This window comes from Strix uralensis, chromosome 1 (assembly GCF_047716275.1).
Source record: "Strix uralensis isolate ZFMK-TIS-50842 chromosome 1, bStrUra1, whole genome shotgun sequence".
Taxonomy (NCBI): Eukaryota; Metazoa; Chordata; class Aves; order Strigiformes; family Strigidae; genus Strix; species Strix uralensis.
In genome coordinates, this window is record NC_133972.1 from 128623425 (window position 1) to 128646359 (window position 22935).

Below are 22935 nucleotides of genomic sequence, written 5' to 3' on the forward strand. Positions count from 1 at the left end.
AATGCTTAACAAGTTTCAAAAGAAGATAGAACTGTTGCATGCATAGTGCTAAAATCCACACTTATGTTGGATAGGATAAAACGCTCTGAAGGATACATCAACTCATAAGCTTTGGCACTTGACCCAACCTTTAACTCATGACAGGTTGTACTATCTGTTGCATTTTCCTCTAGAGTAAGTAGACTCTGAACACTGAGTTCATCAACCAGTGTTATGTTTCTGACAAATTTTGCGTTTTCAAATAAAGTTTGCTTCTGTTATTTGTCATTTTAAACTTTCAAATGTTAGGCACTGAAATGTGAAATCTCCCTGTATTTGTCTGTGGTATTGGTCACTGTTGTGCCTGAGGGTTTTCTTTCTTCTTTTTTTTTTCTTTTTTTGTTTAAGTCACATACTTCTCTGGCCTCTATCTCTCTCCTTTTCCTTCTACTCTTCACCGTATACTTTGTCTTCTTTTTGCTTTACACTCAGAAGAGAGGACCACTGCTAACTGCTATGCAAGAAAGTGTTTCGACTGCTAGACGTTGACAGGAAATGTAATAGTAAGAACTCTCCACAGAGCAAGGAAGTCATAACTTCCTTCCTTTGGTTTTCCCTCCTCCAAAAGACTGCCATCTAAAAGAGCCACCCACGTCTCTGAGGTTTTGAGGTCCTGAAACACGTCGGTAATTGCTGTGGTTAAAAGTTGAGTTCCATTTAAAGCATAATTTCAGTAATCACATTGAATTTTTGAATACTTGCATTACATTTTTATTATTTTTGATGATTGCTTATGTATCAGAAATTAACTTTTTTCCCTGAGTTTTCTTCTCTTTAACAAGCATGGACTGCTGCTTGTATCTTGAGTGCTTCTGTCATGAATATGTTTAGTAAGCAGCATGGGAGAATAACGTAGGAATATCCATATTGAATCAAAAGTACTTTTATATTATAATAGTCTTTTAATGTAGTATGTGTAATTTCTAATGTACTATAGTGAGTTATTAAAGTATGTAAATAAATTATTCCACAAAATAATTTCATATATCTAAACAAAACTTAGGGAAGAAAAGCCAGCAACCCTTCCTCCCTGTTTGTATTTTGACTAAGATACCAGTTTAGTAAGCTCAAATTTTTACTTTATTATTTTGTTTCTTTTATTAGTCAAGTCTGAGAAAATACAGTGTTGCATAGCTTGTGCACTGCAAGATCTTAATAGGACAATTAAAGAGAGATCTAACCTACAGTATCAGCTTTATATTTGAATTGCTTGTCTTCTGATAGTTGAAGTTTATGTGGTCTAGGTGATTATTACTGTTTCTTTTTAGTTTTGAGCAAGGAGATGTTTCACAGACGGCTAGGAATTACTTGATTTTTGAGTTCTTAATAATTGAGACTGATACTGCCAAAAGAAAACTCTTTCATTTTAGACTAGAATTGGGAGAGTAGGAGAGGAGGAAACAGAGAAATGCCAAGTCTTGAGTTCCCAGAGCAAAGCTGTGGAAGACATTGGAGGAGAATCCTAGCATCTTTCTTCCTGTCCCCTACTGTAACCTTACATAGGCTTTCTTCTTTTCCTAGTTATGGGCATTGTTTTCCTTCTACTTTCTTTGATAGTGCTGATGTTTTCTCCCTGTAGTAATTTTCCTCTGAACCTGTGATGTGATTATTAAATTGAAAAATCCCCCAAACTGTAAGCTGTAATGTTAAAAGTTGAATCAGGTATTTCACACACAAAGTTCTTGGACCACAACTGTAGATGAAACTTCATGCTTGTGAGAGAAATAAGCAAAATCTCATTATTAAGTTATGAAATAAGTTGTCAAATGAGAGTCAGTGAAATATAGTTTTGAAAAATCAAAATTTGAAGTTTGATTTTTGTAGCATAGCTTGTAGTGTGAAATGAATTAAATTTCCACAGGATCAGAGTAGATATGCTGGTAATGTAGATACTGGTATCAGTTTACTGGGCGTCTAAATATAATTGCAACATCTTTTCTCTTTATTTGTATGTTTTTATCAAAAATCATAGAGCAAACATGTGTATGCATGTATGAATGTATGCCATCTGACTTTGCAGTAAAAAGCAAAACAAGCCAGGAAGGTTAGAAGCAGAAAGTGTCTCCTGCTGAGCTATGAAACTGAGAAGGAAGGTGGTTAGGTGAGCAAATGAAAGCAACTTCTGTACAGGGCAGCACAGTCATCATCTATGGCAAGAATTGTGGGGAGGGAAACGTAAATACTATTTTATTAGTTTCGCTTGTTATTGTCCAGTAATTTTTCTATGGAGTAGTTTAAGCTGTTTTGTTAAATGGGTCACAATTAACTTCTGCACATGTTGCATGTATATTTTGCATTTTCTCAGCTATGTATTTAGCCTGTTTAACAGTATTAAATCTTTAAAATTCTCTGACTGCTGTCTGGATACACAGCAGGCAGTTTGCATTTATGGATGCAGAGAAAAGATGTACCAAAGTTCAGCAAGGAAAGTTTTAAGTTGAGGGATGCCTTTTGAGCACATTGGATAATAAAAATAAAGGACACTAAAAAGTGTTACTTTGTGTATCATATGCATATACATGCACACACACATATATAAAAGTATCATTATATATAAGTGAATCTTGAAGATGTGGGTTTACAGAAGAGAAGAGTACCTGTAGGTAGAGGACTGCCTGTCCTAAGTCCATACTTCTATGGAAGTCTATACTATAACACTCCATGGAGTTACTGATGGTCTTACTGTGTTGGTAATAAACAGTGGACATCTACATATTTAGTATGGGACAAAAAGATTTTTACCAAACATAGATTTCAGTCTGGTGTGGGAAGTAGGGTTTTGAGTCTGTCATTTAGAATCTGATAGGTGATTTCTGTCCTTCTCTTGGTATGGATTCAGTCTTTTTTTCTTTTTTCAAAGAAAAGTTATAGAATATTACAATAGAGTCCTTGTCTCTGAAGTAAAAAAAATGCTATTCAGAATACTTTACATGTTCTTTTTTTTATCCTTGAGCCTGTTTCTTCTCACTTCTTACTCTACTTTTCCTTTTCTAGGAGTCTCTCCTTTTGTGATCATTTTTATTTTTTTTTAAGTGACTAGTAATTAGACTCACAGAGCAAAATTTTAAAAGTTTTTGTCTTCTGTAGCCAGAGAGGCTCTTTGTGTACACGGGAGCTAACCATGTCCCTCCACTGTAGCACAGAGCCAGCTGTTCATCTCTTGTCCTGACTCTATAGCTGAAGAAGGATACACATATTGGATTAAATACACCCATTGTTCAAGTCAGATTGAAGTGGGATTTGAGTGTTGCTTGGCCAATAAAGAGAATGAATTTTATTCTTTCTGTGAGGACAGTGATTTTTTACAGAGGAGGACACAATGTTTTGCCATTTCTCCACTGTCATTGCCCCCACCTCACCCCCTTCTGCTAAGTCAAAGTCCCTAAGTGTAAAGAGAGAGAGTTAACTTTCTTGGAGGCATATAAATGGGTGGAGGAAGAGGAGAGCTCCTCACCAGGGACACTGACAGATACAGTGACAACTCTAGGAGAAAACATTCTGTTTGGTAGACAAGGATCTCAGCAGGATGTGACTTGGAACTTGCAAATCCTTCAGGTGGCAAATGTCCCTGCCTTTTGCCTGACTGGTGTCAAACAAAAGGATGGGGCCAAGATGTTCAAGAGACGCTCTCTACACAATGCCGCTCCTCTGCCTGTTCGTAAACAAATACTGTCATTTACTAATAATTAAGTGCTCCTAGTTCAAGCAGTAGATGACCTTCTCCAAAAGGACACAAGTAATATAAGGAAATGCACCGTATGTCTTAGATATTCTGATATGGGGTAGCAAGCTGGAAGAGAGCTAAAGAAGAAGGGACAACTTTATGTCCCTTGTGTAAACTTAAAAATACAGATGAGGGATCAATGTAAGGCCTGTGTGGAGATGTCATTATATCTGCACTGCAACTACATAGCTTAGTTGCTCTAAGTTGATAAATATGCGATCTCTGTGCACACACACAGAGTTTGTGGTACATTTGTACCCATGCTCTGCCCTTGCCCTTGTGCTGTGTCATGTGAGGAAGGCACTTGTGTAACTGCCAGAGTTGTACAGGAGACTGTGCTCTCTTTTTGTAATTCTCCTTTTTCATGTCCCAGTTAGCAAGATGAGTTTGTTCCTCTGGGCGCTGGCCCTCCTGTGACTGTAGCGAGGATATCATTCTGTATGATACAAGACAGAAAATCTCATCCTGATCAAGGAATCAAGAAGCGATCAATTTGTTGTAAAGTCTCTAATACCTAAGAAGTGTTGCTTTGTATGTTGTAATGTTCTCACTGTTAAAAGCAAAACACGAAACAAAAAAACCCAGCCTCTGAGCTCAGCCTTCTCCTTTTACAGACTCAGAGATGATGCCATGTAAGTTAGGAAGTTTGTTTCTGTTAAAAGAGCAGAACATTTGTGTTTCTGATCTGTTCATTAATGTGGAGAACATGACTACAGGTAGCAACATTATCTCTTTAATCTGCCAGCTTGTTACCTGAATCATGAACCACAAACTTTATTCCACAAGATCCACTCTGAGGTTTACATCCATAAAACTTCTTACAGTGCTGGTCCAAAGGCATCACTATTAACAATGAATCATACCTGGTGCTATATGAAAAGACATGGGAAGAAATTCACTGCCTATAGACACCCAAAGTCTAAGCACTTAAGGATCTGGAGAAGGACTAGGGAAATACAGAAATAAATAAGCTTAAGCAGAAGTGAGCTGAAAGCAGAACTTTAAACAGAAAGTTTCTGTGACCCCTTGAAGAGAAACAGCATATTGCAACGTGCTCCAGCCCTGTACCGGAGTATGCCGTTTCCTTCTAAACAGTGAGTTTAGAAGCTAATATTACTTTCAGCAAGTTTTGGGCTTCACTTTTTAGAGCTGTTTCAGAAATACTGGCTTTCTTAATTGGAGGAACAGACAACTTGTTCTTGGAGGCAGTGTGGGGTTAAAATCCAGATCTCTGTGCTTCAACTACAAAGAACAGAGAAGTAGGACAAGATAACTGGGAGCTTTAACTCAAAAATACATGCCTCTTCAAGTTGGTTATCTGTAGCTATTTCCCCTCCCTTAGCTGTTTTCTTGGCCTCTCCCTCAGATGTTCCTGCCTGTCCAGCAAGGATGCCATATCAACTGACAAAGGCAGTCACTGAACTGCAGCAAATTACAGCTTTGCTTGCTAAAGCTAAAGAGTCTGCAACATCTTACCTTAATATGCTGGGCTGTTAATTTTATGTTTGTTTCTAAATTAAAAGTGGGAAACTCACAAAATAAATAAATACAGATTGTAACTGGATGAGCAGCTGTGTAGGAAGGAGACCGTCCTCTGCACATGTACTTAAGATAACAAAATCGTGCCTGTTTCTCTGTATCTGATAATTGCTGACTTTCCTGAAAGCAGTTACAATCAGCTGTTAGAGAAAAGCAAGAAATTAAAATGTTAGAAACAAAACTTTTTTTAAAACCTATTAGTTAAAATAGTTAAAAGCTGTTTTTTAAAAGAAGTTGTGCTGGTATCTGTGTCCTTCCCAAGCTAGCATTTACCCCAGCTCCTCTGAATTTTATTATGTATCAGGCTGTTCATGGCAAAGGATTAAATATGACTTGCTTTTCACTGAATGTGATACACCCCTTCCCTCCCTCTCCACCCTGCAGCAGAAATGATGGAGATTTAATTAGACCAAATCAAAACCAGCTTCCAGAAAACAAATATGATTTAAAATTGTTTTCATAATCATGCGGTGGTTTAAATTATATTTCTTCATGAATCTTCTTAATATAATGTATAACACTGGAAAACATTTTAAACCTGATTGTATTGGTCTTTTTTAAGGGCATTAGGACTTTTTAGTCTGATAGACAGTCTGTGGCCTCCAGTAGTGCCTGTAAAAGTTCCTGGACAAAGTCAAGACTCTGAAATGGTAAGTCTTGTTATTATTGAAATGAATTTTTTCACTCACAACTACTATTTTTGTTGGTAATTTAATCGTGTTTACTTTGGGAATCAGATTCTCTGCCTCTCTTTAGCTACTGAGTTTTGTTTCACTGGTTCTGGCAACCTCCTAGGCTAACCTGAAGCCCTCTGGATCAGCAGCATCTTTCCAAAATTATGCAGTTAGCCCCTTATTAATCCTCTAGAGCTAGAATGGTAGGATGTCCAGACAAATTATTCCTCTCCTCTTCTTGCAGGAGGAAAGAGGTATTAGATAGCATGGAGCCAGCTGAGAAATCTATATACAATAATATTAGCTCATTCTTTTGAATCACTTTTCAGCTGTAGATTTCAAAGCACTTTTCTGAAGATCAAATTCTGTGAAGACAGACTGACTGCTGTAATCAGGTCTCTTACTAGTTAGCATGACTTTGACTGATCGTTGTCTCACATGATGACAGTTGAAGGATGAACACAAAAATACTAAAAAGTAATTAATGTTTCTGTGATTTTAGGGGCTGGGGAAGTATCAAAATGGATTTAAAGGATGTTACTATATATTTCCAAATCTAAAATTGCATCTTTGATTTGCCTTTAATTAGCTTTTGTATTTGAAAAGGAGTTCTGTCATATCAAGTGTCATTTTGGTAACACAAGATCATTTGAGAAGCTTCTGGGTAGCCAGATGCTTGTGCTGTCCTACTGTTCTTATATAGGCTGTTCTTTGGGGAAGAAGTTTGTGGTATTAAAAATTTGTGTAAGAGCTTAGGGGAGTCAATCAGGATGCAAGTTCTAGAAAAGAAGAAAAAGCTGGAAAGTTTCAAAACCCCAGGGGACATTAAATGTGGATATTACTAGTTATTTCTGAAGTCTGAGAATCTTTTCTCTGCAGTGTAGAGTGTTCTTTGCTTTGTGCAGGGGTTTATGTTGAAGAATAAAAAGTTCAGACCTTGGTTATATATAAAACCAAGACTGAAACAGTGAAACGTCTGTTCTCTCCTTGACTCTCCCTTTCATCTAGACATTTCGGAAGTCTCAGAGAAATGGGTTGTTTCGTGCATTAAAATACTGTGAACAACAGAATGGGAATATCCACGGATGGAGCAAAGCTTTTAAATGTTGTTTAGCGTGGTTATGACTCTCATTTGTTCTTAATTTTCTCTATTTTATTAGCAATCTAAAAATGGAGGAAACTTTCCATAATCATGCAATTTACACTTCTGTTATGGGTTCGAAATACTAATTCATTCCACGGAGGATCACAACTTGCATTCTACTGCTGAGTGGAGTTTTTTCAGTTGAGATACTTTTTTTTTGATAAAAACAGTGTAGTTTTATGCACAGTTTTATGGAAGAAGTTTTATACATAGGTACATACAAAATATTGCCAGTATGCTGATAATGTTGTTGGGATCTGTGGAACTGATTTCTTTTGAGCCATATGTACATTTAAATACCTTCTTTAGTGCTGTCAGAGGCAAACAGAATTTGGGTATCAACTTCTTTTGCTTTTTTTTTCCTTATGCAGATTTTTTTTTAAATGGGTGGGCAGCTGTCTTTAATAGATTCATATTTCTTTTATTAAAGGCTTTATTAACAACAAACATCGCTAGAAGAATATTTTACCATATCCACAATAAAAATTATTTTCTAGCATTGTCTTTTTTTTTTTTCCCTGAGAAGCCTTTCTAGCTTGGGACCTCTTTAAGTGGTGATTGATAAAGTTGTTACGTCATGGTACTTTTTAAGGGGGAAAGAAAAATCTGGCATAACACAAAGACAGCAGTTCTTGTAGCTGTTGCGTTCCTGTTCTTCATTATCTCCTTGTGCTGTCCTGGATTTAATTTGGCAGCTTTAAAAGTTCGGCAGCTGTTTACTATCACAAAAACCCACCCACATGCAAAAGCCCCGAAATCTCAGAAAAGTTAGGGATGTTAAGAAAAAAATAAGAATAATCGGGACATTCCTACCACGTAACAAAAAAATGCAAAAAACAACAACAAGCACCTTGAAATAGTCACAGTGTTTGCCAAGTGTGCCAAATCATGAGATGTTTTTGTGATGAGGATCAATGTCAGATTATGGAAAGAATGATACGCACAAGCTGATTTCACTTATGATTTGTAAAAGTCAGTTTATTAACTCTACTTCTACTTCAGAGAGTCATTATTAACCATATAATTCTGTTTTCCTATCCCTCTTAAAATGTAAATTGTGTTGCTCGTTTTGGCTATTACTATAAAACCTCACTGGCCAAACTAAAGTGCTTTTTTTAAGGTCACATTTCTTTTCCTTACTTTTTAATAGATGACAACTAATCTTCCTCGTCCCAGCTTCTGTTATATTCTTACTGCTCGGTCTGGTGAAGTACATGTGGAAGTGGATGAGGAAGAACAGATTGCTAATTTGTACCAGCCACCAGCTGTTCATGGTCTAAAGCAAATTCTTCAGGTAATCTGCTTTACAAGTAAGATAAGCAATACTTTGTTCCACTGGATTTCTGGTATCACGTTTATCTCATTCCCTGTTTTTGTACTATTTTCAGATCGATGGTTGTAATGAACGTTGTAACTTTTGGGCTCAAGTGCTGTATCTAAGGCTTCAGGTAATATTTTCACTTAGCAGTGAATTCAACATAAAATCAACATAATGTTTATGTGAAGAAGCCAGCATTTATCTTGTTTAGGGGAAAACCCAAAACCTTCCTGGATGATCTTCAGGAGCTGTATGAGCAGAATTATCTCCAGGTCTGAAATGCTTGTGAATGGGTAAAATGAACTACGTCTTCAGATTCAATACCACCCAGTCTAGAAAGTGAATTATTTCTGAATAAATTGCTATCTAACCAGAGATAATATTGCACCCTGGTAAGGGAGCTTGCAGAAAGTTCGTTGAGACTTGATTTATAGCTAAATGCTATCCTTACATACACAGCAAAAAGCTCCCAGTCAGTTGAATGTCTGGGGATAGAATTTAAAAACGATGGTTATATAAAAATACAGTTTTGCTCTTTGCATGCAAGTGTGTGGACTATTTTTGTTGACTTCAGTAGAAGCCCCTCAGGCAAATTTGGCTTTTATGGTCCAGTTAGTAGAAAGGAGGAACTCTTAGGTAAATACATCTGCTATCCATACTATGTTGGAAGGCTTATAATTATGTTTTATTTATTTGTTTCGGAATGATGCTACAATCTTCTTTCAAAACGTTGCTAACTCCCTCAGTAGTTAAAGGAACTTTTTGTTGCTGATTTATTTATTTTTTCCTGGCGACTGGATCCTCAGTACAGACAGCACTGAATTCTGGTGGAGAATAATTTGCAATTGTCCATCAGCTCCACAAGAAACAAAGTGTGAATCAAAGCATATGAACCAAAGACAAAGAAATTCCAGAACGGCCAGCAGAATAGCTGGAGATGCTTCCCACCAGTGTGAGACATAAATTTAATTTAGGTCTTGCCCTTTTGTTTCAAAAGCCAATGAGTTATGATTTGATTTTTAAGCAGGGAGTACTTTTAACTCCTGAGATGAGGGGTACCTCTTGTGTTTTCTCCATGCTAAGTGACAATTTAACAGAGTATTTGCAAACATGAAATTAGAGCTAGCTTGAAGGGGTCTTTAGGGTGCTAACAGAAAGATGGACACACATGCATAAACTTCTATTTCCGAGAAACCTGTTCTATTAAAAACTAAAATAACATTACAGACTAGTCATATCCTAGCCACATTTTTTGTATTCAGGAATGTCTACATCTACCTCTGACATCTACATCTACTAGTAGTAGAGGAAGCACTTCATCACTAAATTAGAGAAAAAATGAAGCATGCAGGAACAGATGTGATTTTGAAGAATGGAAGCTTGTCTGTCACAAAAAAGGGTCTATGATTTCTTCTTGCTAATAGGAGGTTTATTAACAGGTTTTTTTAATGGCTATTCACTTGCTGAACTGTTAGTACTAAATTTTCATAAGTGAACAACATGAGTTCTCATAAATTTTTTCAAAGTAATGCTGGAAAAGCAATAGAAGGTATTCTTCTTCTGCCTAACTTCTGGATAACTGCTGGATAATGCTTTTGAAGAACTGCTCTAAGAATGTAAAGGTATTTACCTGCTGTTACTGTATTGCTTGCCTAATCCTCCCAGAAGAAGGTCACGAACATTGGCTTGTTTGCTGCAGTTGCCTTTGCCAAGAGGACATATCCTTCACATGCAAAATCCTCAAGTTGTAATAAGTGAGGAAGGGACTATGATTTGGTTTATTTTGCAGATTTATTATTATTAGATAATCTGCTATGTGATCTAATTCAAATGTAATTTAAAAAACAGTATTTATTGTATGTAGCTACAGTATTCTGAGATACTTCGTTTGTGTGAAGGAGGAATGGAAATATGCTTTTATTATTACTCAGAATCTGTACTGTGGTACAGAAGGAATATGAGGAAATATATTCCATCTGTGGTTAAGGAGCTGTCCTTCCTTATAACTCAATCCTGCTGCTATTTGTCTGTTGTGTCCTCTCTGTTCAGAACAAATTGTCACACATAGCAAGATGATGATTTTATACTAACTTGTGATTTTTGCTGTTATTATTATTTACTTTTTGGATGATTCTTCTGAAAGCCAGCTTTTAATGTGTTAGTAATTCTCATAGGACAGCTGTAAAAATTCTTTCTTTGAAGCTGTCCTAATGCTATCTACTCAGAGGAGGTACTCAAATGTATGTAGTTACTAGGCAAAGAAACAACATCAATGCAATAGGCAGCATATATTGTATTAAGGCATAACCATAATATCTGGGTTATGAATTTTCCCAGTCATTAGTTACAATTACTGCATTTGTTCTAAGAGCTGTTAGCGTGGACAAAAACCTAATTTTAGTAATTTTAGTGTGGTTAACGGTTTCAAGGTTTGAATTCAACCAAAGACAAAAAGTTGGGTTTATCGTTGCATTACATTATGCTAGAGACATGAAACTTGGAGAATAAAATATTTGTGATGTGTGTCTCTCCAATCATTGTAGTATTTAATTTTCATTTAAATGTTTTAGGTATGGATTTTTAGTCAGCAGACTAATTAAAAATAGTAACAAAACCTTTTTAAATTAAGAAAGTAATGTAATTTTAGTTAAATAGTTTAAAATAGTAGAATCTTAAAATTTACAATTTGCTTGGACTGGTAAATGTGAAATATGCTTTGTTATTAAACCCATTTTTTCTAAAGCTTGGGAAAATTCACATACACACATATTATAAAAGCTGTGGTAAAAAAAAAAAAAAAGAAGAAAAGCATGAGTCTTCAAATTGTATCCCATCTGATTTTGTTAGAGACCCTGGAATAAGCACTGATGTGTATGTAATGTCTGTCTAGTCTGTCTTGTTCATCATCCCAGTGTGAAAAATTTAAAAAACACTACTGAATTTGTGATAATTAATTTCAGATATAAAGGCTGGGATGAAATGTAGGTATTTTGGTTGTTCATCAGTAGTTGTGATAGACCTTAATTTAGTCACACCATAGTATTTTTATACCTGTCTTAGGCAGAAAACTTACATTGTCATTGCAAATTCCTATGCATATATTTTTTTAATAAAATATATTTTCAAATCCCTAGTACAATCCAAGTAAGTTATGATAAAGCATGATAGTTGACAGAGGTAAAGCCAAGATTCCAGTGTATCAATCTTGGAAAGTTAATTTAAGGTAGATATGTTTGTATCTGCAGTAAGGAATAATGAAAAATTCCAGCAAAGCTGTGATTCATTATACTGTATGAATCCTAAATGTAATAATTTCTGTCAGTTGTATTAGTTATTCAAATATGAGGATGTTATTTTAGTCTTTCCTTCTACTAAAAATTAACAACTGCATTCCAATTCTGTATCTTTTTTTTTTTTTTTTTAAATCATAGACAAAACACAGTGTTCCTATAAATCAAAGAGAGATTTGGTTGTTTGTGACTGACTCCACATTGCAAAATGTGGTTCATATCACTCCAAAAGTTGTTCCTGTGTCAGTCGCTGCATCGTGTGTTCTCAGTACGGAAATCACAGAATCCCTTAGCGTTGCCTCACGACTCGTCTTCTTCAAGGATGCACTGTGGGGAAATGGTAAGCCTTATGTGTGGTTTTGAAGCAGTTGGAATCTAACTGAAATAGCATCGTAATCTCTGACACTGGAATATGTGACCTGCAGACTTTCATTCTTAGGTGAAGGTGAGACATCACAAGTTTGGGAAGAAATTTGAAAGGGGTTGTAATTAGAGCTTTCCCAAAGGTTCCTTTTTTTACATTTTTGGCTTGATCTCCAAAGTAAATGAGAAATTCCGTGATCTTGCTGTATGTCTACCAGTATTTCTGCCAGTCTTCCCTGATGGCTATTGAAACTAATGACCAACGTCAATCAAATTTGCTAGCTGACAGAAGACTCAAAGACTCACATTTGGACTAGATGATCCTTGTAGATCCCTTCCAACTGAAATAGTCTAGAAACTTGGTTTCATTGTTTTGTTATTCTTGCAGAAACTTGTTATATTGAATTTACTACCTCTAAAAGGAGTAAGAGGGTGAATCTAGAGACTTGCGTGTCGCTAGACACAGAACTTTTACAAACTCTCCTATACCATCTTAGCTGTGAGCTTTCGCCACCATACAGGTCATGTAAGGGTGGTAGTTAACTTTACATTCATTTTTAGTCACTCTTTTTTGAGGTTCAGGTGTGGTTCTGTATGGTGCCTGCCGTGGGTAGTTCATGTCTCAGACCGTCAGTCACTTCCAAAACGTAAGTGTACTGGAAGCACCAACCTTTGTAAATGGCTGTGTGTCCTGTAGCAAAAATCTCTGCTTTGAACAATGAAGCATTGCATGCACCTTCTCTTTGTAATCTTTGAAAGAAAGTAAGACCACCTGAAGGGATGTCCAAGTTTATTACCAGGGGATAGACAGTAACGTTGTGTTTGCAGGGAGCATGGTGTGATGCAGTCAGAGTGGAATCAGACTCTTTTCTGCCAGGTTTGAATTTTTAAAACAACTTTTTTCCCTGGGAGTCGCAAAGTGTAGTGAGAGCATGATGCATGTATCACTGAAAGCAAAATATTTTGTCATTGAGAAAACTTGATGGAGTCTATCCATCTGTTTAGTAGCTGGCAGAGATCATTGTCTTTATTGGCCATGACAATTAACATGGTCACCTTTTTCCTTGTTACTGTACTGAGTTGAAATGTCTTTGTTGGCAGGTAGAATTATTTGTGTTGAACGTACTGTTCTCTTATTACAAAAGCCTCTTTTGTACTCGGCTGCCGGTGCTGACCTCAGTGAGCTGACTGACCCTGTCAGACTCGATGAGCTGGATTCTACAACACAGGCCAACTCCGTTTGTGCTGTAAGAGGTTTGTATGGCCTTTCCTGAAATAAATGCGGTTAATTATTTGTGCTCACTTTAATCTTTTAGGTCTTCGTATTGATTTCTTGCACAAACAGCATGGAGGGCTAAAAAAGCACAGTATTGCTGTGGGTCATTAGGATATTTGTGTTTATATACTTCTCTGTGGGCTGTGTTTGCCTTTTGCTGGCCAAGCTCTGCTCCCACTCACTCATACCCCAGAATAAATGTTTGATGCACAGTCTGTTTTATTATATTCCTTTTGCCATCTTCTTTCAGGAGCCTTCTGTTCACACCAGCTTTGTTGATGTTGGCAACAGTACAGTATACTAATATTTTTTAGGCAGATGGATAAGATACGTTAGCCAGATCCTGAATGGTAGGGGTTAGTGTCTGATTTCCCTGGAGGTTTGCTGCAATGGGACAATTTAATATTTCCCCATAGTCATCTAGCATATCTTGGCCAATATTTGCTCACCAGCCACTTTGGATCATTGCTTTGTCTAATATTTCAGTCCTACCACTAACCACACAGAAATATTTCTTACAATGTATTTTGTAGCATTTCCTAATCATGCAGAAACATTTCCTACTGTGTATTTTCTAATGCTTTGTCCAGTCAGTTTCTTAAACCTCCCAGCTGTAGAGTACCTATAGGGAAAAGTCCTTAAAAGCCCAATAACTCTTGGCTTTTAAAGACAATTTCCTTTCTTAATTTAACTTCTGTGATTCCAGTAGCCCTTGTAGAAAATTCTTGATACTGTTCTACATTTACACCTTCAAGTTTTCACTGGAGCATTTGAAATGAACTTTAAAATAATAGCAAATAATGGCTACAAATTAATCCTTCCAGCTATAATGTGATGCGCTGAAGAGACAGTTTGGAACCATGCAAAGCTGTTACTAAACACACGTTCTGTTATGGTAGAGCCACAGGTTAGCAGTGCCCCTGTGATTAATATATGAGCACCTTGCAATGACAAATCCTGAACTCTAACACTGCGTAATGAAAAACAAGCACAACTAGAGGCACTTCACTCAAGGCCTTGGTTGCTGTGTACATCTTGCATCGATACTGTGAGTTACTTGAAAGATATCTCTGGGTGTGAATATTTTGGGGCTTTTTTTTAAAAAACCTCTCCAATAGTTATACTAAGAATTACCTTCTTAGTGTAGAGAATTAACTTCTCCACTCTTAATTTTATAACTAAGTATGAGAGGTGCCTGTCTTCTTTTGTCCCATTGACAATGTATGTGGTAGAAAAAAGCAAACATTTCTCTGTCCTTTCTTTTTCCAGTAGAGCAAAGAGAGTACACCTTTGTGATCTATTGTGTAAACAAGTACTTACACACATGGGAGGTGTCACGCTTTCCATGTTCTGTATTACAGATGGAAGAATGACAAAAGGAGAAATATAAATAGGATAAATTAGGTTGGAAGGAACCTCTAAAGTTCCTCCAGTCCTAACTCCTGCTCAGAGCTGGGCCCTGAGCAACCTGTACAACTCTATAGCTGGTCCAGCTTTAAAAGGACGATGTTTCAATCCAAGCAGATCCACTGAGTTTGTCAGAAATCCTTGTTTCAAAGAGGTGCAGTCATATCGGCTGTGGAATGGAGTGTGTTGCTCTTCAGCAGATGAGTGAAAACCTGTGGTTGCTTTCTACTGGAAAGTTTATTCTTCTTTTAAAGATGAGTCTGTGGTTCTCACCTGTGAGCTCAGGGTTAATAGATGTATTTTCTTATCGCTATGCATTGCAAAGTAATTTCTAACCTCTTTTTGCTGTATGGTAGCAGTCAGGATGACTTAAATGTTGGCAGTTCATACAGCACAGAACTGTTTTTCCTCTTAACCATGCTTATGAGCAAATTCTAGTTAGTCCATACCACATATGTTATGTGGGAATATTACTTGATTAATGATATTTGCCTAGTATATGACTCAACCAACAGTGCTTGAATTTTAACATTGGATATTTTCATACCCAACACCCTTATTTAGGGGTGGGGGGTTTTTTCAGTTTCCCTCTTAACAGTGGGAACAAAATGGGGTCAATCAGCTTATCTAGGTTTCTCTTTTTGATTGAGCTTTTCCCCTTCCTGCTCATTGATCAGGGTAACTAATTGGAAAAAAAAAATCCCACATTCATTTTTTGAACGTTTCAAACAGAGTGTTGCATTTAATCCTCAGCCCTTCTTTGCATTCCTCACCAGAGACCTGTTTTTCCAGCTGTTGTCCTATTATCAGTCTCTTCTTAATGATGTCAGCCACAACCCGTAAAAATAGACTAGAGATAAAAATCAAATTTTGGCTATGTGCGTTTCCATTTAAAAGAAGGATCTCGGGAAAATATCCAAAGTGTTTGTGAACATTGAGCAAAATCTAGAGTCTTGACAAAGATGTGCAGCAGTTCAGCAGCTTAAACTTGAGAAATCACTTTGCATGCAAGATGCACAAGACTGTCACTAGATTATTAGATCTGTTGCCGCCTTCAGTTGTGTTTGTTCTGACCTCAGTGGTGGTTTTCTGGAGGGAACTCTATGTTGTCATCAAAATAAACCTCTCCACTAGACATAATCTCGTCAGTATGATTCTGATTAATTTTCTTCACATGTACTTGTATTACTTGTGCACCGGCATCCTGGAGTTGCAATATGACACACAACTAGGGGAAAGTTAAAAGGCTTAGAGCGAAACAGATCTATCAGTAAAGGGGATTTTAGTTTTGTTTGGTTTTAAAATTATTTTTTAATGAAAAGGAAACATATTCAGCGAACTAATTGGTAGCTTTTCTTTTCCCTGAACAAGGGAAACATGCCCATGCTGTGGCAGAAAGCATACTACCTTGTAGTAGCAAGTGCTGATGGAAACTGCCAGTTTATCACAAAAACAGAAGAATCAAAATTATCCCTGTAACAGTTAAATGCACAGTTGCTTATTCTGTCAGTGAAATCCATGTCATTTTGTTATACGCATAGAAATTGGGTTATAAATGTTGTTTTTAAGAAGTACCTTTCCTGATCTTCACACTTGCTGTCCTTTGAATTCCCAAAGAGAATTAGATTTGTTGTTTATGTATAGTTCCCTCCTTCCTGTCAGTCCTTGTCCCAGGAGAACCAGGAAAGCAAGAGATTTTTGCCCTGTCTTACCAGAGAGTGTAAATGCTCCCTAGTCTCCAAGGGCTTCTATTATTGAATGCAGTATAAAACTGTGAGATTCTTGCTCAATAGGAGCTGGAATTTTTAGTCTCTACTTCTGTTGTACCAGTCAGGGTTTATTTTAGTGTAATTTCATTCTTACAGGTGATCCACTTTGTATGCTTCAGAATACTTAGAAGTATTTTCTCCGTAAATAATGCTCACAATTTCAGCATATCGTTACCATAAAACATAATACACTCTTTATTGGCTTCTCATAAAACTCTGAATATATTTTTTCTTGCCAAAACTAGCAAGGCCCTTTATATTAGTCCAAAGTATCTCTGGCATTCCCTTCTTAGGTACACACTTAAATCTGTGGGCCAGATCTAATCTCTGTTAAATCAGTATAAATGAAGAATAACTCCATTGTTAACCTGCATCGTTGTTTTCAAAAGGTATTGGGTCTTCTCATTGGTTTCTGTTTCTGACCTGATGATTTTTATAGCTATTTATTGCCAAGGAAACATCAGAGGACCAGAAAGAAAACAAACAAGGAAAATCAAATCAAAAAACAATTAAAACCCAAACCAAAAGAACTTAACCTATTTGGAAATTATATCAATTATCTACCTTCTGGTATTTTTAGAATGTAACTAACACACTTTGCCGTACTGTCATCCCTTGTTGGAGGGACGAAGGAGAAAGGGAGTGAGATTGTTGGAAGAGCTGATGCTTACTCCAACAAGTCTTATTCTTAAGCTGAGAGTCAGAAAGGATCAAACCTGCTGTGAGGCCAGGAGTGACTGTGTTTGCTAGCTTAATGTTAGTATTTTGTAAGAATTTCATCTTCTGCAGGTACTGTTGTTGGAGTTAATGAGAGCACTGCTTTCTCCTGGCCTACATGTGACAGATGTGGCAATGGAAAGTTGGAACTGTGTCCCCAGGACAGGTGAGAGTCAGTGTGCTCCGGAGCACTCCAGGTGTTCTGCAGATGTAGCCATAACAGCAATGGGTGATGCAATGAGTCCTGCAGGCACAGGCTGCGCTTTGTTCCTTCCTAAAACTAAGACGTAGTATTTTTATTGCTGATGAACTGATAAAACCTGCAAGGTTAGATTAATATATTAAGATAGATACAAGTAGATAGGAAATGGTTTGAATTTGCAGTTATCACATTTTTTTTCAAACTAATCTTAAAGTGTTGCTTATAAAGATCTCATAGCTCACTGCATTACAATATTAGTTTTAATAAACAACCACATAAATCACAGGTCTGATTTTAAGTTCCTTTAAAAGTAGCTTCTTGTGTTTGTCTACCCTACCTTGTTACACTGTGTACCACCAATTCACTTGTTTTTATACTGAACTGAACTGTGATCTTTGCTGTAATTTGCATAAGCATGAAAGAGTTGCGTTTCAGACCTATTAAATTTATAACCTTTCTAGAAAGGATATTGAATAATTCAGTGAGTACAACTGTCCCAAATGTGAAGACTGCTCCTACAGGACCTGTTACCACCTGAAATGCTAAAGCTGCGTCACATCGGTATGCTCTTGGAAAGCCTCCCCCTCAGCGGCTTAGCCAGCTTGCGCCTGCAGAGTCCGAGATACCTGATGGGATAAACACACAAGAGGATAAGAGAGTAGTCGGAGTGTTAAAAAAAGGAGAGGGGGGTTCTTTCTACTGGGAGAGCTTACAAAAAGCATAAGGAGAAGTTGGGTGGGTTTGATCTTATTGAAATAGATAGCATTTTCCTAAATATGAGAGGCTTTAATATTTATGCTTTGTTATGTGTAGCCTCTGGGGGGAAAAGGCCGAAAATAAAAAAAAAGCTCTCCTATGTTATACAATCAATGCAAAAAATAAGGATGTGTGTACGTTCACATAGTAGTGTGGTTCAATTTAAAATATCTCTACTATGAAGGACACTTTTGCTTCATTTGGAGAACAATGTAGCATCAATATTTGTTTAAAATGTTATTCCAACAAGCACTTATCGCTGAGCTTAATTTAATGCATATGACTTAAGTGTGTGCTGAAAATGTTGAAGGTTTGCTGAACAAGGGCCTAAATCAATAGGCTACTTGGACCAAATCTATACTACAAACTTCCTTTTGCCATAACTTTTAGAAGGTTATGAGATTAATAGTTGCTTAAGTGGGGTGACTGTAAATAGCAGCCTCCCCCCATGTTGCCAAAACTCATGAAAGGAAGATCCTTTTGCTAGAAGAGTTCAGATCCTCCCAGAGAGTTTCTTAGCTCTACCAACAGAAGAGCTCTATTTGGCATTGCCAACTGAATCTCTACCAGGGCTTTCCTACTAAAAGTCCACCAGCAAAGTACTTCAGAGATTAAGCTAGCTGGTTTTTTGTGTGTTTTGATTTACAACTGATAGCTTTTCCATTTCTCTTATGTTTTTCCATCATTATTTGCATGTTTCAGAGGTCTGCTGTATTGCAACCAGTGCTCTGAAGTTGTCATTTCACCCATTTTGAAAATGCAGCTAGAAGTCTTCTTGAGTTGTCCATCCCGATCTCAAAGTGCAGTGAAAGTAAAGGTATGGCACAAAATGAGCTTCTGAGTATAGTGAGGCTAGAGATGTTAGACACATAGGTACTCTAACCACACTTCTATGAACAGCTCTGTCAGAAGAAAAATGAAAAGATGTAGGAGTATCCCATAATTTAATGTGATACTAAACCTGTGTTTCATTGAACTAAGAACCCAGTTCCCAGATCTTACTCAAATAACACAGTCACTGAGTTCAGCAAGGTTTGCAAACTGTTTTATGGTCCAGCTGAAGGGCTTTGTTGGGTTGGGCCTTGGGAAACCTCAGTCTCCACAGCCTAAAAGGAATGTGTATTTTTAGACTCGTATTCTGAACATCTGTTGTGTCACCTCTCCTCTGCTTTCTTGGCCAGAGAAGCAAAATCATTCTATATTAAAATAATAAATCTTTGTTCAATGTGACTGTTTCAACCTGCAAACAGAACATCTTTGCATACATAAGATTTTTGTTGTGAACAAAACCTGTTAATTTTCTCATTCCAGCTGTTACAAAGGACAATCTCTTCTCTCCTGATGTCCTCCGCCAATGAGGATGGGGTAGGTACAATGAATGTTGCCAAAAGTTGAACTATGTAACTTACTGTAGAGGCAGAATGCAGGAGATGTGAATCAGATGGAAAGATACACGAATCATAGAGGGGGAAAGGGGTTCCTGGAGGTCATCATCTGACCTACCACTCACACTGGGCTATTGCCAGTGCGTAGGCAGGTCAGCCGTGACTTTGGCTGGCAGCGTCTTGAAAACCTCCAAGGATGGAGATTCTGCCTTTCCAGGCAGCTCATTTCAGAACTGCACTAGGAGCAATAGATTTCACTAGAAATAATGAAATTTTTTCTCATGTCCAGCCTGGGATTTGGGTGAGCTGGGCCCTTTGGCAACCCCACCTTCCCCCTGCTGACGCCCTCCTTTTCAGAAGAGGGATGCCGCAGATGGGATGTGCAGACAGCTTTAGCTCAGCTGCAAATCTGCAGAGCTATCTGCAAATAGCACTGTGTCCAGACACTCAGAGCTGTGGCGGGCAGTGCTGGGCTTTACTCCATTTTCTGGCTGAGGATCCAAAGACAGTGAAGATACGGTCCAAGCATCCCACCTTTTCAGGACTGTCTTCTAAACCCTGTCAATCACAACTACTTTCTAATAGCACAACCATGAAACTACTGGCAGGCGGTAATAGTAGAGAAATTTGCAAAATGCATGCAAGATAATACTTTCTAATTGTATGAATGAAACATGCATAAGCCACGGGGATCCATGGGCTAAAGTACGGTTTATGTAATCGCGAAGTAGTTATTCCTTTAATCTGGGATATCAGAAGAACCCTGACATTTGGCACAGTGACCCAGATTTATCGCAGGTGAGGGAGGCACCCGGGTAGGTGCCTGGCTGGCATTGGCTGCCGGATGGTCAGCAGGGAAGGAGCGGCACCTTCGGAGGGTGATTAAGTCCCATTAGCATCTCAAGATCCCCGCTTCTCCATTGCACGTGGAAGGGAGCAAAGGTCAGCTCGTTGTCTTGTTCAGTCGTCCCGGTTAAATATCTTCAGTTAAGTGACACGTATTGGGGTCATTTTGCTTTTCCCATCTTACGTAGTCTTCTAGCATTTTGCTATTACATGCACCATGGTTTTAATGCGATTTATGGATAATATTTAAAGTGGAACAGTGCTCTGAAATCGTAAATTATTTTTCTTATGCTGGAGGGTGCATATTTCATTTAAGCAAAGAGAGACAACAAATTTCAAAAATATGTTTGCTCTTTTAATAGCAGTTAAGTCTTGCTAAGTTTTACAGGCTGTGTCTGGTTTAGTTACAGACTGACAAAACGTAGGGCTTTTTTTGAGTTATTAGAATTCAAACAACCTTTTTTTCATATTTCAGTTTTTAGAATGCTAGTATTTAGAAGTATGGCAACTTAGAAACTTTCTTTTTTCCCTAGCTGAAATGCAGGGATAATTTTTTCCTTTTTTTTCATAAGCATTTCCATTTCTGAACTGCTGCATTTTAAAAAGCAGCACATCTCAATGAAGATTAATCACAGGAAATACCACTTGAGGTGGCATTTTTTTTTGCCAGCTCTGCTAAAGTTTCTAAGGGTGTAGCTTTGTAATCACTTCTTTTGGCAGGGAGGTTGGTTTTAGCCGCCACTGCCCCTGGCCACTTGTTCCTTACCTTGTGACAACCCTTCTGTTACACCAGCTGTTTGGCAGCTGCGTGGTGAATTGGACTGCAGAACCAGTCTGGGGTAAAAATAGTTGAGGAAAAAGAAAAGGGAAAGGGTTGTTTATACCTTGAATCAGGCAGCAGACATGGGTATCACATACCTGTACAAATGCACAGCCCAGATGAAAGTGGGGGCATGGTCAGAGGCTGGTTGTAGGCAAGTCCTGCTGAGGAGAGAAAGTCATGTAAACCTGCCGTCTAAGATAGTACCCACCCTCTCGGGCCAGGTACCAGCTATCGGTGTTACCAGTTCTTCTGCTAACGTGCTCTCTCATCTTAGAGAAATCATGCCAACTTCACATCCCTCTCCTCCACGCAGAATATAGTCTTTACAAATTCGCTCAGGCACAACTCATGTGAGTAAACTGCCAGTCAGATCGTTAAACAGAAGGGACTGTGTAGGTGCCAGCGATCATAAACGATGCTTGATACAACGCGAAGTTAAAAGGGGGGAAGTAGAAAGAGTTATAAAATATTTTTTCCTTTAGTGGATCTGTCACCTAAGGTAATCGATATCTAGTATATCTATATACACATTGCTAGCACATGTGAATTCCTACCAGTGTCAGAAAGCTGGATAGAGGGAGCACACGGAGGTTATGCTTCAGTAAAATTGAGTTCAAAGTCACAGTAGCTTTTTTTGGGGGTGGGTTTTTTTTTAAAACCAGCTCATTTCTAAAAGCCTGGTAGGGCACTTCAAGCAGGAGTGAGATCTAATTATTGAAAATCTAACGTGTTCATTCTTTCCATCAGTTCTAATGCACCTTTCTTTTTGAGTCCTTAAAAAAATTGTCTGTTGGAAGAGGTCCTTACACCCTGCATCTTCCGAGCTGAATGCTGCTTAGAACAGAATGTCCAGGACTGTTTGTTTTAATCAACATGCTTTTATCACTGCAGAGTTATGAGGTGCAGAGCGTGCTGGGAAAGGAGGTGGGGTTATTGAACTGCTACGTCCACTCCGTAACCAGCCACCCCAACTGTGTTGCACTGGAGGAAATTGTTCTTCTGGAAGCAGCAGCGAGGCACTGAGCTGAACTCTAGTCAGCTCCTGTAGTATCTGTGGACTTTGTAATGTGGTTATCTGCTAACTAGAGCCACAGATAATGTGCAATGCAAGTGTGATAAGTATTAAGATAGTTTATTAAAACCGTGATTTACGATGCACGTTGTGCTAACGCTGAAAAAATCCATTTTAAAAAGATCTGTTCAACTTTCTGAACTTTTCTCTTTTGGATCAGTTCGGAATTTAAGAATACAGTTCCTTGGCGTGGTTGCTGTTTATATATGTAAAACATCTTGTTCTTGGAGTTTTGAATGGTTGTGAATTTTTTATATAATGCCATATTTATTATGTGTAGATGGAAAGTATTTCACTGATATTTTTGAAATAAATACCTTGCTGTAGGCAGTGAACATTGGTCTAAGCTGAGTTTTATCAGCGGATCCCAGGCATACTGCTGGCTGCAAAACACCACGTTGTGTGCGAAATCTGAGTTGTAGTGTTTGTTACCACCTTGCAATACATGTTAGAAGGATGGAGATTTGAACAAAGCTTATATTTTGAAGTGTCAAGCATATATAAAGTTAATGTTTTACAGCTAATTGGTCTCTCAGCATAGAAGTGCTGTGTTATCTGCAGCTTCCCACAAAGTGTCTGTTTCATTACACG

At 37.8% G+C, this 22935-nt stretch overlaps 1 protein-coding gene across 7 annotated transcripts in view; it reads left to right on the top strand.

The window, feature by feature from the left end:
- The window catches only part of SPIDR (scaffold protein involved in DNA repair), a 205240-nt gene that overhangs the window by 181480 nt on the left and 825 nt on the right, over positions 1-22935 (top strand). For 3 of the 7 annotated variants that reach the window (XM_074880670.1, XM_074880643.1, XM_074880651.1), the window contains exons 12-20: positions 5865-5952; positions 8271-8414; positions 8509-8568; positions 11870-12068; positions 13193-13345; positions 17333-17426; positions 18921-19035; positions 19530-19583; positions 22164-22679. In XM_074880670.1, coding sequence (XP_074736771.1) covers positions 5865-5952; positions 8271-8414; positions 8509-8568; positions 11870-12068; positions 13193-13345; positions 17333-17426; positions 18921-19035; positions 19530-19583; positions 22164-22295 — 1039 coding nt within the window. In that variant the 3' untranslated portion in view covers positions 22296-22679. Of the gene's footprint in view, positions 1-5864; positions 5953-8270; positions 8415-8508; positions 8569-11869; positions 12085-12667; positions 12739-13192; positions 13346-17332; positions 17427-17923; positions 18024-18920; positions 19036-19529; positions 19584-22163; positions 22680-22935 lie in introns of those variants that run through there. The other 4 variants (XR_012630439.1, XM_074880660.1, XR_012630440.1 and 1 more) reach the window with 4 other exon arrangements.